Source organism: Akebia trifoliata, chromosome 14 (assembly GCF_017979445.1).
Source record: "Akebia trifoliata isolate Shusen 1 chromosome 14, ASM1797944v1, whole genome shotgun sequence".
NCBI lineage: Eukaryota > Viridiplantae > Streptophyta > Magnoliopsida > Ranunculales > Lardizabalaceae > Akebia > Akebia trifoliata.
Genome location: NC_141388.1, coordinates 34,210,291 through 34,226,443, shown reverse-complemented (window position 1 = coordinate 34,226,443; position 16,153 = coordinate 34,210,291). Strand labels below are relative to the sequence as shown.

At 31.5% G+C, this 16,153-nt stretch overlaps 1 protein-coding gene across 1 annotated transcript; it reads right to left on the bottom strand.

The window, feature by feature from the left end:
- Positions 1-7,031: 7,031 nt before the first annotated feature.
- On the bottom strand, positions 7,032-15,892 carry LOC147386911 (protein NRT1/ PTR FAMILY 3.1-like). Its single transcript, XM_086424643.1, has 4 exons — positions 15,809-15,892; positions 10,055-10,272; positions 8,860-9,419; positions 7,032-8,016 (listed from the first exon to the last, which is right to left on the bottom strand). The coding sequence occupies exons 1-4, from the start codon at positions 15,879-15,881 to the stop codon at positions 7,032-7,034; spliced, it is 1,836 nt and encodes a 611-aa protein (XP_086280769.1). The 5' UTR covers positions 15,882-15,892.
- Positions 15,893-16,153: the final 261 nt, after the last annotated feature.

Below are 16,153 nucleotides of genomic sequence, written 5' to 3'. Positions count from 1 at the left end.
CTCCTCACCATAGAGATCATGCTCATCAAAAATCAGCCCATTCCAAAACCTCTAACCCATGTTTTGAAAAATGTTTTGCCAAAATGTTTGCCAAAATGTTTGTTGCTGAAAGGGACCCATAAGAGAAAAGATGTAATGTACACTATATATTTCGTTAAAATGTTCAATTTGTATATATATATATATTATAGAGTCGTGTTGGAGCGACCTCAACGAGAGACACACAGAGGACACCTTGACATTGTGGCTAGCGCATGTCCATAAATACGTTTTATTGGTATCTCGGAGAAAACACATATATGGGCATATGCATGCCACCACGTCAAGATGTCCCCCACTGAGGGCACTCCATCATTAATCATTATTGTAATAAGAAAAATTCTAACAATTGAACTGTTGTGATGAGAAGATAATCCCCAATGAAGCAATCACTTGGAAAATTTTTATTGATCACAAGGAGCAAAGTATTCTTTTCTTTCTCAATCATTCTTTGAATCCAGGTTCCCGATATTCACATATAGAGGTTCAGAATTAGTTGATGCAACAAAAGTCACTGATTAAAAAAAAAAAAAAAATCAATAATGCTGGAGTGACCTCAATTCACATTTTGCTGAAGTGGAAACATGATATCCAACGATTGAGTCAAGTGCAAACATGACAATACTTTAAAATAAATTAAAATGTTTTTATCTCGACGGTTGGATTTCGTGTTTAATAGTAGGGATTGTGTTTTTCTATTAATAAGTTTGGTTGAATTAATGGATTTCAACCTATACTATAGGGTTGGATTTGGATTCGAACAATTTTATAACGACCCAATTTAATAAATATGTGTAACAAATCTAGATGATCGTCATCATTTGGCAAATAATTAAAGATCCTTTAATATTGTTGAAAACTAAATTATAGAGCTTATTAGTACATGTAATATGGATTTTTCAATTTTTCAATTATTAGTACATTTAATATATTAAAAAGAATATATAAAATCCTGACAGATTGGCAGCAAGGTCGTAAATTGAATAATATATTTGATGTTGACAAGATGTGTTCTTTTCACGTGAACCGTCTCTGCTCATTTTGGGTGATAGCTCTTCATGTGAATTTAATTGGCAACAAAATGCAATTCTGCCCACCTTTCATTTTCTCAGACAACAGGTTTTATTGCTGTCAATGGATCGGATCACACCCGAAATCCGATCTGTTTTGACCTAAAAGGTATTTTCTCAAGGTCGATCATTTTCTTCCAAATTGATTTTTACAGGAAACTGGTCAGTCCATAATCATACTACATACCCTAGATGCTTTGGACCCTGTAGACAGCAGACCAAGCGTGTATGGGCTTTGCCTAGACCATAGACCATAGTTTTGTCCAAGGATTAGTCTCAGGACATACGCAAACATCACACACACACCAAGTGAAGGTGCATCCTCACAAGTGTCCCTTGAGGAATTAATGCTCATACTATGTATCGAACTCACAACCTATGAGCATTAACCACTTATCGGTCCAAAATTTCCATTGAGTCAACCCTTGGGGTTCTTAACAAAATTTATTTTTGATAGCATCTATACCTATCTATACATAATTAAGAGGAGCAGGGGCGGAGTCAGGATTTTCTTGTAGGGAGACAAACTATAGTAAATGGTAAGGTGGAAAAGATCGAAGATGAATGGTTTTGAGGAGAAAATTCAACGGTTTTTTTCGTTAGTTGTTGAAGGAAATGGTATTTAGGTTATTTTTTATTAGTCTATGTTATAAAGCCCAAGTCAAAGGGCAATGTCATCTTTAAAAAATATATATATATGGGTGGGGTTCTGTAGACACATAAAGCTACTCATAAAGCTACAACGTTTTTGTCTTATATGGTTAAAAAGGTTCGGAATGAGCTAATTTTTTGTGATGATGATCTCTGTAATGAGGGGATCATCCTTGCAAAAAATCATTCCATTCCAAAACTTCTAACCCCATCAAAAGTGATTTACAAAAATTGGATGGTCTAAAATTTTTCAACTCATAAACATGGGGCTAGAAGTTTCATAATGGGCTGATTTTTGGCGAGGATAATCTCCTCACCATAGAGATCATCCTCACAAAAAATCAGCCTATTCCAAACATTTTTGCCCATATAAGACAAAACATGTTGTAGCTTTTTGAGTAGCTTTATGTGTATACGGATCCTAATCCTAATCCTATATATATATATATATATATATATATATATAGGGTCACGTTCAAGGGCAAACTTTTTAGCAAACTTTTTGGCAAAACATTTTTCAAGACATGAGTTAGAAGTTTTGGAATGAGTTGATTTTTGGTGAGGATGATCTCTACGATGAGGAGATCATCCTCACTAAAAATCAGCCCATTTCAAAACTTGTAACCCATGTTTACAAGTTGAAAAATCGTGGACCGTCCATTTTTTGCAAATTGTTTTTTATGGGGATTAGAAGTTTTGGAATGGGCTGATTTTTTGTGATGATGATCTCCTCACCGTAGAGATCATCCTCACCAAAAATCAGCCCATTCCAAAACTTCTAACTCATGTGTTTGAAAAATGTTTTGCCAAAAAGTTTGCCCTTGAACGCTACCCACATATATATATATATATATATATATATATATATATGGGTCCCTATCCGTGGCCAACAGTTTGGCAAACATTTTGGCAAACACTTTTTCAAAACATGGGTTAGAGGTCTTGGAATGGGCTGATTTTTGGTGAGGATGATCTCTACGGTGAGGAGATCATCCTCACCAAAAATCAGCTTGTTCCAAAACTTCTAGCCCCATTTTACAAGTTGAAAAATCGTGAACCGTCCATTTTTTGTAAACCATTTTTGATGAGGTTAGAAGTTTTGGAATGGGCTGATTTTTGGTGATGATGATCTCCTCACCATAGAGATCATCCTCACCCAAAATCAGCCCATTCCAAGACCTGTAACCCATGTTTTGAAAAATGTGTTTGCCAAAATGTTTGCCAAACTGTTGGCCATTGAACGCTACTCTCTCTCTCTATATATATATATATGGGAAATGTTCAACAACAAACATTTTGACAAACATTTTTCAAAACATGGGTTAGAAGTTTTGGAATGGGTTGATATTTGGTGAGGATGATCTCTACGGTGAGGAGATCATTATCTCCAAAAATCAGTCCATTTCAAAACTTCTAACCCCATCAAAAATGGTTTACAAAAAATGGACGATCCATGATTTTTCAACTTGTAAACTAGGGCTAGAAGTTTTGGAGTGGGCTGATTTTTGGTGAGGATGATCTCCTCAGTGTAGAGATCATCCTCACCAAAAATCAGCCCATTCCAAAACCTCTAACCCATGTTTTGAAAAATGTTTTGCTAAAATGTTTGTTGCTGAACGGGACCCTATATATATATATAAATGAAAAAAGAAAAGGCTATCTCAAATGTATATAGACTAAAACACCCACACGCTCCCTTCAACCTTAGTCTTATGACTAATAGACAATAGTAAATGACTTCCTTACCCTCTTCAACCTAAAACCAAAAAATCTTTGAAGTTTAATCTCTTCGAAAAATCAATGATCTTTGACCTTTGGGGTAAAATTTTTACCCTAATTTCTACTTTAACCTTTAAATATAATTAACAAGATAGGATTTTTAAGTAGAAGATGATGAGATATTTAATAGAAAATTTTTGTTAGATGTTAAGGTTTTTTAACCGACATTAAAAGATAATAATGTCAGTTATAAACTAACGTTAAAGACATTATTCCTACTAGTGAAACCTCATTCTTTTATGGTCCCTGGACCTCATCTCCCACATTTCTTACAATTTAATGCCCTAACTATTTGAACTTATCGTTTTCATCCAAAAATTGGATTTTTGACATCTTAAATGAGTTTCAGAGACTCCATTCAATCAGAAAAGACTTAACAAAGAAAAAGAAACCATTTTCAAGGATTTTTTCAAATATTTTGAAGATTTATGTAAAAAATTAAGTTTTTTTCACTTTTTTTTTTTTTAGTTTTTGAATGAAAATCGATCAAGAATGATTTTATCTCAAGCTTTTAGTGGATCTTTCAATGTATTTTAATTGGAGAAATTCAAAAATTAAAAATAGGTGGGTTTTACCAATGTCGAGTTCACCACTTTTTATTTAAAATAATGATGGCCTCGACAGTAATTAAAAAGGCATAGAGTTTGAAAGTAAATAAAAAGTGGTGAACTCGTCAATAATTAAGAAGTGGTGAACTCAACAGTAAATAATAGTGAGTTCGACAATAAAAAAAATGAGAACTCAATGTACACTAAATAAAAAACCATCAAGTTCGACAATAAAAAATCTGAACTCAATAGTACGAGAGACCATTAAGAAAGAAAAAGTTTACTAAATGCCCTATCAAGTTAATGCGTAAAACTTAGAGACTATTTCGAAAGAAATTCTTTCAAAAGAGTCCTTTAAGTAATTTTCCCAAAAATAAATTTGTTGCCATTCCTTGCCACCAATGTCATTTCTAACCTCATCAAACTAAGCATCAATTTTTAATTACTTTACCTAAACCTGCATGTGATCTCTTCCAAGATACATTAGATATCATTCATACTTGAAAAGCGTAACATACATGGTAGAATATGAATCTGATGTGGACAATGGGCTGTCCACTTGGATAAGCCAAGTATAGATTATTCTATTAGATGGATTGTCCTTATCTGAATGAGTCATTTTGTCTTTTAAAGCTTTATTTTGTTAATATAATTATTGACCCCGGATTGCATACAACTAGGAAGAACGGCTAAAGTCCCGTAAAATATTTTTTTCATGAAGGTCGTGTCGTGGTGTTAGGCGGTTAAGATTTGGGACAAGTCAACACAACAATAAATCCATGCCTTGTAGATTTAAGAGTTCAATGACTATTGGTTTTGAACACCTTTGATCATGATTTTGAAAATATTTTTTTTTTTTATTTTTTTTATCAAATCTGATCTATTCTCACAAAATAAGAGGATTTGGGTGTTATTGATTTAAAAAAGTGATCGATCAAAGATTGTAGAGAAATCACTATAGGGAACAACAGGGAAAATAGTATTACAAAGAATCCACTCCCAAAATTGACATCATTTCACACTTGACTGACATGAATGTATGTATAGAATCATAGATGCTTGTCACCTGGATAGGAGTGAAAAGCATTCATGGTTCTATGCTTACTTCCACATCAACAAAGTGTGAAAGGATGCCAATTATAAAGTCACTTCAGTGTGACTCTAAAACCGCACTCCCACATCTCAAATCATGCCACATGAATCACTTAAGACAAGAAAGATTCTTTTTTCTTTGTTTTTTTGGGTGGTACATTGAAATTAAGAGAGAGATGTGGCAAGATTTGAGATGGGAGTGTGGGTGTCAACCTTCCTCCCCCTAGACTCTTTATACTTATCAAAAAGGGTACATAACTATTTTGTATTTATATATTATTATTGAGAAAAAATTGGAACAATCGAACCAAACGAATAAAAACAAAACACAAAATTATTACCAAAATGGACTCCCATTGCATGGTCATTTCATTGAGTTAACCTATATGCCCTTATTTTTAACCTCAAAAGGGAAAAATAATTTACTCACAGAAATCTGGCATCCACCGATCACATGAACCCATGTGTATTGACACAATGTGAAAAAAGCCCAAATTTGACAGTATTTGACCACTAAATTTCATAAAATTCGACGGATCAAGGGGTAGAATTTTTCATTGTCAAATTTTTTTTTGACAAGTTGAAACTATTAAATTAATGAAGGACGGGAGAAATTCGACAACTCTAAGCCGTCAAATCTGAGAACATCATGAATTTCAATCGTCTTAGACCGTCAAAATTCAGTTTCTAGAATTCGTGGGCCTTCACCTGTCCATTTTTTTTGTTGAACTTTCCAATTTTCATGTACTGTGAATGGCATCCCTAATTTACAAAACTACCTTTGCATGCTTGACGTGGCCTGCATTGAGGCCTCTGTGAGCAAAATATCACTCCCTCAAAAGGTCATTTGTATGAAATTCAAAACAATGGTATAAAGGCAAGTTCAGTTGAATGATGGTATAGTGGCCTTGCTAGCAATCGTCTTTTTAATTCTTGAAATTTTCATGAATTTTTTATTTTTTTCAATGAAAGTATTATTCTCCGGATTATTGAACTATTCTGAATAATTCATGGATTTGAAGTTTGAAAAGAATTAAATGTATTTTTTTACGAATTTTTATAAAACTCGGTGGAAATAAAATGGTACTATTACTTAATGCATGTTGCAAAGTGTAAAAATGTAAGTTGTGACGTGTAACACAAGTCGACTTTAAAGCGGCTAGGCTTTAAAATTTTGGAAATCGACCTTTTTATGTGACAAATGTCCCTTTTATTTTTTAAAAAAAAAATAATGGCATGACCCTCTACATTCATTTGATATTACATCTTAATATTTCAAATTGATGATTTGTCTCTTGACTTTGATCTTCTTTTAAAAATCAATGGAACAATAACTTCAAAGTTCTCGTTATTACCATCACCATTAACATCACCAATTTCATCATTATAAACATCACTATCATTTGGCCGAATTTTTTTTTTTTCGATTTTTTGAAATAAAACGGATGATACACATAAAGCATATGCCGCATATTTTCAATTTATTGAATTTTAAACCGGATTTCTGCAGTCCAAAATCGAATAGAACTCGAATTTTTCACTAATCAAATTTATGCTGTAATACAAATTGCTAATAAGGTATAGTGATACCCATTTTGGTAAACAAATAACTACCAAAACAGGTATAAGCCCCTTTTAATAAATATTTTTAAAAAGTATTTGGGCCATTAATTTCAAATTGGGTGTTTTAGAAAACGGCCGAGTATTTTACAAAATTTACTAAACCAGCAATGTGTTTTCTAATATGTATCAAAACAACCATTATTTGCTGGATTTCTCAACAGTTTAGCCAACCTTGTGATATTAAATGGTTACATTTGAACTACTTAATGAAAACCATTACATTACATCTCTAAACTCTCTCATTCCTAACAAGTTGCACACGACCTTCCTCTTCATCACAAACATCATTTGCAAGCTTAGATGGGATTTGACTCTTAACAAGCTCCACATCTCCTCCATTGTCAACAACATCATTCACTGGCTCAGATGAGTCCTTCATTTCCCTAACATCTAGGGACTTGTATTTATAAAACCAAGCACACAATATATAATACATAAAATTTAACACCTGAATACAAGTCACAAGCCAGTAATAATTTTCCAATCTCCCCCTATTAATATTCCTATCAGCTAACCAGTTGTTCTTACCACTGTACTTGTGAACCAATGAAACCAAGAGGGTACTTAGGTAATTTCCCATGGAAATGGCAATCCAATAGAGTGCAACTGCAGTACTCCTCAGGCTTTCAGGAGATTGATCATAAAGGAATTCCAAGTGACCCACAGACATGAAGGCCTCAGATAGTCCATGGAGCCCATATTGGGGAACCAACCAAAATACACTAATGGGTATTATTTCTTTAGGTTTGTCAAGCAAATTGTGATTCGCAGCAATGGATTTTCGTTTGATTTCGATAATTGCAGCGACCATTGTTGATAGAATATTGATCATGAAGCCTATACCCATCCGTTGTAGGGAAGTAATGCCCGAAGGATTACCAGTTAATCGGCGAGTTATGGGGACGAAGAGTCGTGCATAAGCGATGAGACCTATGAGCATAGTGAGGTTGTTGAAGATGTTCATTGAAGCTGGTGGGATCTGGAAGGAGTTAGACTTAGAGAGGTGACGATCCATGGTTCGAGCTTGTTGGATAGAAAAAGAGGTTTGATGGGATGATGCAGTTGCTAGCAATATTGCTGCAGACCAGATTGGTGTTATTCTAATGATTGATTTTAGCTCTTCGACACGATGGACAGTGGCGATCCTCCATAGATTTGGTGGGCCAGAATCTAGCTTATCGCCTTCGGTTATGATCGCTGCTTTATCAAATAACCTTCAAACAATGTGTAATTCAAGCAATCATAAACAAGATGAAATCATAGTTTTAAATCTGATCAAGTCGACTCAACCAGGGAATGAATATGGGTTAAAGAGATATTTACCAACTCATGGGCAAGTTTAGTGGGAATGTCACATATATGTTCCAAATTATTTACCAATTTAATTTCTTCTTTTTAATTGTTTATGTTGAAAATATTTAGTTTTTTAGATCCTGGTATGTTTTTAGGGTGATTTAGACATAGGTCCCCATGTTTTTGGAGAATATCTGAGAAATGCGCGTCCCTAATCCCTATGGTTTCAAGTTGACGATGGTAATCCAAGATTAGATTTTTGGAGAAGTAGAAGATGGTATGAAATTTAAGTTGAAAAATCAAGGATTTTTTTTTTCATGGTGGATTCAAGATGAGGAGTTTGAAGATGACGGGTTTTATTAGAAAGAAAAATCTAAGGGTCTTTTGTTATAAGTTGAAGACGAGGGTATTTAGGTAATTTTCAATCAATAATAAAACGCCAAGATATTCACCAAAACGTTAAACTACGCATGCTTATTATACATTAAAATATCTTAAATCAACTTTGTCTGCTCAGCAAACAAAATTAATTAAATTAAAATAATAATGAAGATGACATAGAGATGGGGATTAAATTTAACAATCACATTGACCATCTCGTCCAATCACCTCTGGGGTGATCAGGATGACTCATATCGAAGTCATCTCGGTCTCAACTCTCATAACCATGATGAATATAAATTCATGCACAAAGAGTCGGACGAGTTTTAAAATGCAAAGTGTTTAATAGGGTAATATCATTCCCTTAATTAAATTCAACTTACTTGAATTGATTAGTATGAAGAAGCCTCCCATGGGTAGAAATGGCAGAATCAATCTCTGTATTTTCATACAAGAGATGAGGATCAATGGGTCTAACAGCATTCCTCTTCTTTATTCCAGCAACTATGACCTGAGTCAACCTTATCAACGGGCTACCAGCAGGCTTCAACTTCTTATAGAGAGGGGAACCAATCACAAAGGTGATAATAGATATGGCCATGGCTATGGTTGGTATCCCTAGACCCCAACCCCAACCCACATTTTCTTGGATATAAACAACCACAGTTAGTGCCAATAATGTTGATAACCCCATTGTGAAATAGTACCAATTGAAGAAATTACAACTCGGTGGTTTTCGATTTGATTTTGTCATGTCAAATTGATCAGCTCCAAAGGTTATAACACAAGGTCGAATGCCACCAGAGCCTACAGCTATGAGGAAGAGCGAGGAGTAGAAGATACTTAGCTGCCATGCCAAGGCTTCCTGGCAATTGTCTTGAGTTTCGCATGGTGGGGGGCGAAGAATGGGAAGGACTGCAGATATGGTAATGCCGATTAATCCCTGTAGTGATGAACATTATAATATTAAAAAAAAAATGTACATGTTTTAAATTGATGGCTTATGTTATCACATCAACATTTTTATCACACATTGATCAATGAAACTACTTATGTTTATTGGGGTGTGCAGGATTAATTTTAAATATGTTTATTGACCCAACACCACAATCAATGATGTGGTCCATAATCATTAGACCGAATGGGTGTGCTAAGAGTCGAATGGGTGTCTTTACCCTTAGACCAAACCATCACCCAAAGGGTGAAACCGAACCAGTACCTTTGTTCCCTTTGTAACAGTGCAATAGGTGTTGGCTTGATAATGGCGTCTGTACTGTCAAAGGACACGTTAAATTGAGACTTTGATAAGTTATAATCACTTTGCTCATAAGTGATAAGTAATTTATTCAGTTATTCTCAACCAATTTGTTTAACTTGCTTCTCTCATTTTCTTCATGTAATTATTTATCTCTATATTTTGAGTTGCATCATATTACCATGGATCATACAATAGGATTTGAATCAGATTTGGATTTAGATAAAAATTATGAAAACAAAAAATCAGATCTGATTATGGGTCCGTCACATTTTGAAGCCCTACTTTTAATATGAGAGAGAGAGAGAGGTAGGTTAATTTACCAGGTCATAAAGAATGGAGCCCACGATAATGGTCCAGTATTGACCAGCAAAAGAGTCAGCAGCCAAAGCACCAATGAGAGGAGTCAAAGTAGCTGTTCCAATGAAGTTGGTGAGTGTGTTGGAGGCCTTCACTAATGGCATGTTTAGCTGTTGTGTTAGGTATGTGATCATGTTGGCGTTGAAACCAGTTGTTGCGAATCTATCACAAACTTCATTTGCTGCATCCAACCATTTTTAATTGAGCACCAAAACATCAATCAATTATTCCAACATATTAAATAATTAATTAAAAAAATGTTTTTATTTTTTGTTGGTAAGGGCATTAATGGGTTGGTTCAGTTTGGCTCCTAAGAAAATTAGAATCATAACCAATATATTTTTTCGGTTTCGATTCTAATCAGTTCCAGATCCGATTTTAAAATAAGTGGAATCAGAATTAGAACCACCAAAAATCACGTGTACCTATGCGTTCCCGGTTCTCAAGAATCCTTCTAAAAAATAACATATTATCTACTAAGGGGGTGTTTGTTTACCGCTGATTTCAGCACTTAATGCTGAATGCAATTCAGCTTCAGCAATCAGCACGTTTGTTTACTCCACATTTTTAGCACTTATTGCTGAAAAATAAGTGAAAAGCATTAAGTGAAGTTGGATCACTTAATTTTTTTGCTGAAGCGATAAACACCGGTCTTTTTCAACACGGACAAATATACCCTTATACTTGAAATGATATTACCTCTTATGTTCTATGGATAATGCTATAAGCACCCCACAAATTAATAAGGCAACCCACACCAATATTATCTCTCTTATTTTCTCTCTCATCTACATATTTAAATAATATTAATTCAAATTAAATAATAATATTAATTCAAATAAAAATAATAATATTAATTCAAATTAAATAATAATATTAATTCAAATAAAAAAATAATATTAATTCAAATAGAAATAATAATATTAATCCAAATAAAAAATAATAATATTAATTCAAATTAAATAATAATATTAATTCAAATAAAATAATAATATTAATTCAAAATATTAATTTAAAATAATAATATTAATTCAAATTACATAATAATATTAATTCAAATAAAAAATAATATTAATTCAAATTAAATAATAATATTAATTCAAATAAAAAAATAATATTAATTCAAATAAAAATAATAATATTAATTCAAATTAAATAATATTAAATTAAATTAAAAAATAATATTAATTTAAATTAAAAAATAATATTAATTCAAATTAAAAAATAATATTAATTCAAATTAAATAATATTAATTTAAATTAAAATAATAATAATATTAATTCAAATTAAAGAGAGAAAATTTTGACCCTTAAAGGGCCGAAATTTTCTCTCTCTTCCACACATTTAAATAATATTAAATATTAAATATTTCAAAAAAAATAAAAGAGGAGAGAGAAATTTCCTCTTTCCATTTTATTTTTTTGGACTATTTAATATTTAATGAAATATTTATATTTAATATTCTCTCTTTAATTTGAATTAATATTATTTTTTAATTTGAATTAAAAATTTTTAAAATTTACTTTTTAAATGATGTGGAGGAAAGAGAATTTGTTCGGCTAGATTCCCAAAATGAATTTCATTAAATTTAGTATTTTTTTAATAAATAATTTTTATTTTGAATTTTATTAATAATTTCTCCTTAAACATACAATTGTTGAAAAGGGTAATATAGTCAATTTACTAGTTTTCAGCATTAAGTAACAAACAAATTTATGTGATTACAGCGCTTAATTTAAATCAGTTCAGCACAATTCAAATAGGTAAACAAACAACAATTTCAGCACTTAAATTCAGCGCTTATACAGTTTCAGCAATTATAAGCATTCAGCACTTATTTGTTCAGTTTAACAAACAGCACCTAAGTATCAACTTAATAATAATTTATTCCACTAAAAATATGATTTAATGATATTTTTTTAAAAATTAAAATTCATTTTGTTTACAAGTAATAAACTCTAAGAAGAGATGACCCATTTTATACTCCAATATTTAGGCAGTGTTTGTTTGCGCTATTTTTCAGCGCTTATTGCTGAAAAAAATTAAATTCAGCACTTTTATCAAAATAACGCGTTTGTTTACTCTATATTTTCAGCGCTTATTACTGAAAATAAGTGAAAAAAATTCAGCACTATTTTAATGCTGAAAAAAAGTACTGAAACGGTAAGCACTTCGCTTTTTTCAACACGGACAAGTATGCCCTTATTCTTAAAAGGATATTACCTCTTATATCCCATGAATAAGTATATAAACACCCCACAAATTAATAAACCCACACCATGACTAAATTATTTTGTCTTATATGGGTTAAAAGTTTTGGAATTAGTTGATTTTTTGTGAGGATGATCTCTACAATGAGGAGATCATCCTCACCAAAAATCAGCACAACTTGAAAATTCTAACCCTATCAAAACAAGTTCAATAACCGTAATTGTCCTTTTTTTTTTTCTAAAAATTATTTTTGATGAGTTAAAAGTTTCAAAATGGATTGATTTTTGGTGAGGATAATCTCTAGACCATATAGACCATCCTCACTAAAAATTTGCTCATTCCAAAAACTTTAGCCCATATAAAAAAAATGGCTGTAGTGTGGGTTATCCTTATTAATTCATAGGGTGCTTTTATAATTACACATTCTTCATTTCCATCGAAAATTATTCATCCAAAATTAAGTTCTTTTAAAGTTGATTTCAAATTTTTGTGACTTGCATGACATTATTATTTTTAATTTGAAATTTGTGGGCTTTTATAAATAGAAAGTATTATTTATAAATTGAATATTTGAGTATTATTTGTTATTTAAAAATAAATTGTAATTTAATTTTATAAAAAATAATATATTTTATTGTGTTTGATAATAAATAAGCATTTGAAACATGGAAACAATGTATAATATGATTGTAGGGGTAATAAAGACAATTTAACAGTTTTAACAATGTGTAATAAACATGATTCAACATTTAAACAAATAACTTTTTCAGCACTTAAAGTCAGCGCTTATAAGTTTCAGCGCTTAATGCTATTCAACACTTATTTTTTTCAGTTTAACAAATAGTACCTTAGTTTATATGAAAAATTGAAGCACTTTAAATAATATATGTTAATTTTAAAATATAAAAATATCTTAAATCATATATAATGTAAAAATAAATGATAAAATAAATCGGTTCGAGGTACACATGGGTACCTCTTGGATAGAACCTTATGATTCAGATTTCTATCGGCTCAGTTCCATATTAGACCCAGCTCTAATCGTTTCCAATAAAAAGGAAATAGGAACCAGGGTTTTCAATTTCGGGTAGATGGGTACCATTGACACACCTAGTTGGTTGGTCATCACTTTCCCAAAAGTAATACTCACCCGTGATTTTGAAAATTGCAGTTTACCAAATAAGATCTTGAAATTACAGTATCAGTTCCCTATTCAAAATAATTACCAAATCAAGATTTTACTGATTTGATAATTATTTAATTTTCTTTTAAAACAGTACATTTGCTACTTGCCTTTACAATAAAATACTTAAAGGCCAAAAATAAAATAAATAAATAAACGGGAATTTTATATTTTATCGGAATTCGTATTTTTCAATTTTAGAGCCCATGTCCTGCCCCTTTTATTATCGGGGTCATTTACCATATTTATCTACCCTCAAGCCTAGAAAACATTTTATTTACCAAATCAGTATTTTTCGTTATTTTCCATATAAAATATTTATTCTTTAAAAACTACCTATTTAAAATAAGATTTTGTGTTTAAACGTGTATTTTAATTCAAACATTTGAAGTGTATTTATATTTTGTATATTAAATCAGATTTGCTCCAATCCAAACCGGATTCAATTGTTATGGGATTGGTTATGGGTCTGATGCAATACTTATCGCATAGGTCTGATATCGATGTCATATGATCCTGACCTATATTATATCATAGTACAATACAACCTATTATAATATTCTAATAACTTGATCCATTGATAACCCTACTTCACATCTAACCATCATTTTAAAAATCAGATCAAACATGCTATCAAACTGGATTAGGTAAGAATGCCAAGTCAATTCAAGTATAATTGGATTATTTAAAAGAGTGGTTCATTTTCATCGATTCAATGTTCAATTATGAAACCAAACAATGGACTGATTTAATCAATAAAACATGAAATTGATATGACATAATATACATAATAATAAAAAAAATTTGTACAAATTAAATGCTTTCTGCAAGAATAAAAGAAGTAATTTAAGAAAGGGGATTGCTAAAGTACGTTATCATTCTCCAACAATTTTTTTCCTAATAATATCTCTATTCATTTTGTCTTTTAGTAAAACATAAGGGTATATTGATCTTTTATATAATAAACGTTTGTTTGTATTGATTGTCAAATCATTTATTGCAAACTAGACATTTAAATCTAAAAATTAAAGGCACTTAACATTTAGTATATGAGAGACATGTATTTATAATGTAAACAAGAATTTATTATGTAAAAGATCAAGATACCCATCTTTTTTTATTAAAAAAAAAATGAATACGAATATTTATATTGGAAGAAAAAAGAGTGTTGGAGAATGCCACCTTCCTCACAAGGTCTTGGATGCTAGTATTCCTCTTTGAGAAAAGAGTCTTGTTAACATGTACCCTAAGAGCACATGTTAAAGTGCAAAAATACACTTTGAAAACTGGATTTTGTATCGAAAATGCCATTAAAAATTTGTTTTTTTTACTAAAATACCCTCATATTCCATTTTCCAAAGTGTATTAATCGCACTTTAATGTGCGCCCTAAGGGCACACGTTAACAAAATCCTTAAGAAAATAATACATTATCATGCTAATTAAAAGATGGGTTGGAACTCATAGATTCATGGAAACGAGTTCATATGATATATAACACAGTACTTTCCCGGCCATGGAAATGTAAAATCCAATAAATGGAGATTGATTCTCGAGATCCACGATAATTCTTGAGATACATCTTTCATCTCCATGTTGGATTTTTCATTTATACAGTCAAGATTGTATGTGAACATATGAGTTCTTTTTCCATGAGTCCAGATCCCTAGTCTTAAATGATTAATGAAAAAACAAATTTACAAAATTATTATATCACATAGAAGGCTCGACTGTTTTGCAAATAAATTAGTCATAAAATCTTTAAAATTCTTTAATAAATATATATTGGTCTGACCCAATTGGACTAAAGTCCGACATCAGTCCAACAACTTTGACGAATTTTGGATAAAATTATTGGTTTGATTATTAAAACTTTCAAACAACCTTAAAAGTAAATTAGTGCATGGTTTGATAAATTTAGTCGACACTTTGCAAACAACTTCAAGTCCACCTTACCCATAATAATAAAAACCTTAAAAATAAATAAATAATAAAAATAAAATCTTTACTCCATCCACAAAATAATTAAAATTAGTTTTCATGTCACCCATTCACTTGTTTTTTCAGACCAATCAAAATTAGTGCATTTCTATCTTCTTAGATTGCATCCAGCTTACCTATTCAAAATAAATAAACCTTAAAAACAAATGAATAATAAAAATTAAAAACCTTACTCCATCCACATACTAGTTACAATTATATATTTTTGATCTCACCATTTCACTTATTTTTCTAGATTAATCAAACTTAGTGCATTTCTATCTACTTAGACTGCATCACTACAGAACTTGTGTAGAGAGAGAGAGAAAGAGAGTTAACTCACCCAAGATATAGGGCATTGTTTTTAGCCCTCCAAGCTGCTTCTTCTTCTCTTTCTTCTCTCCATCATCAGCCATGTTCTTCTCCAAGCAACCTATGTTAAATTTCAGGTAAGAATTAAGATCATTGAAATTAATTGGCTCACAAAGAAAATGGAGAAGAACTTATAAGAGATGATTCACTTCTTCTAAGTGTTTACCATCATCCCTAGAGGTGGTCATCATCCCCATTGACATCTTCAATTAATCTTCGTGATTCACAACACCACACATATCAAGAAGTATCTAATCCTCTTCACCTGGGAACAATGATTCTCACATTTATCTGGCTTTCATGGGACATGAGCACA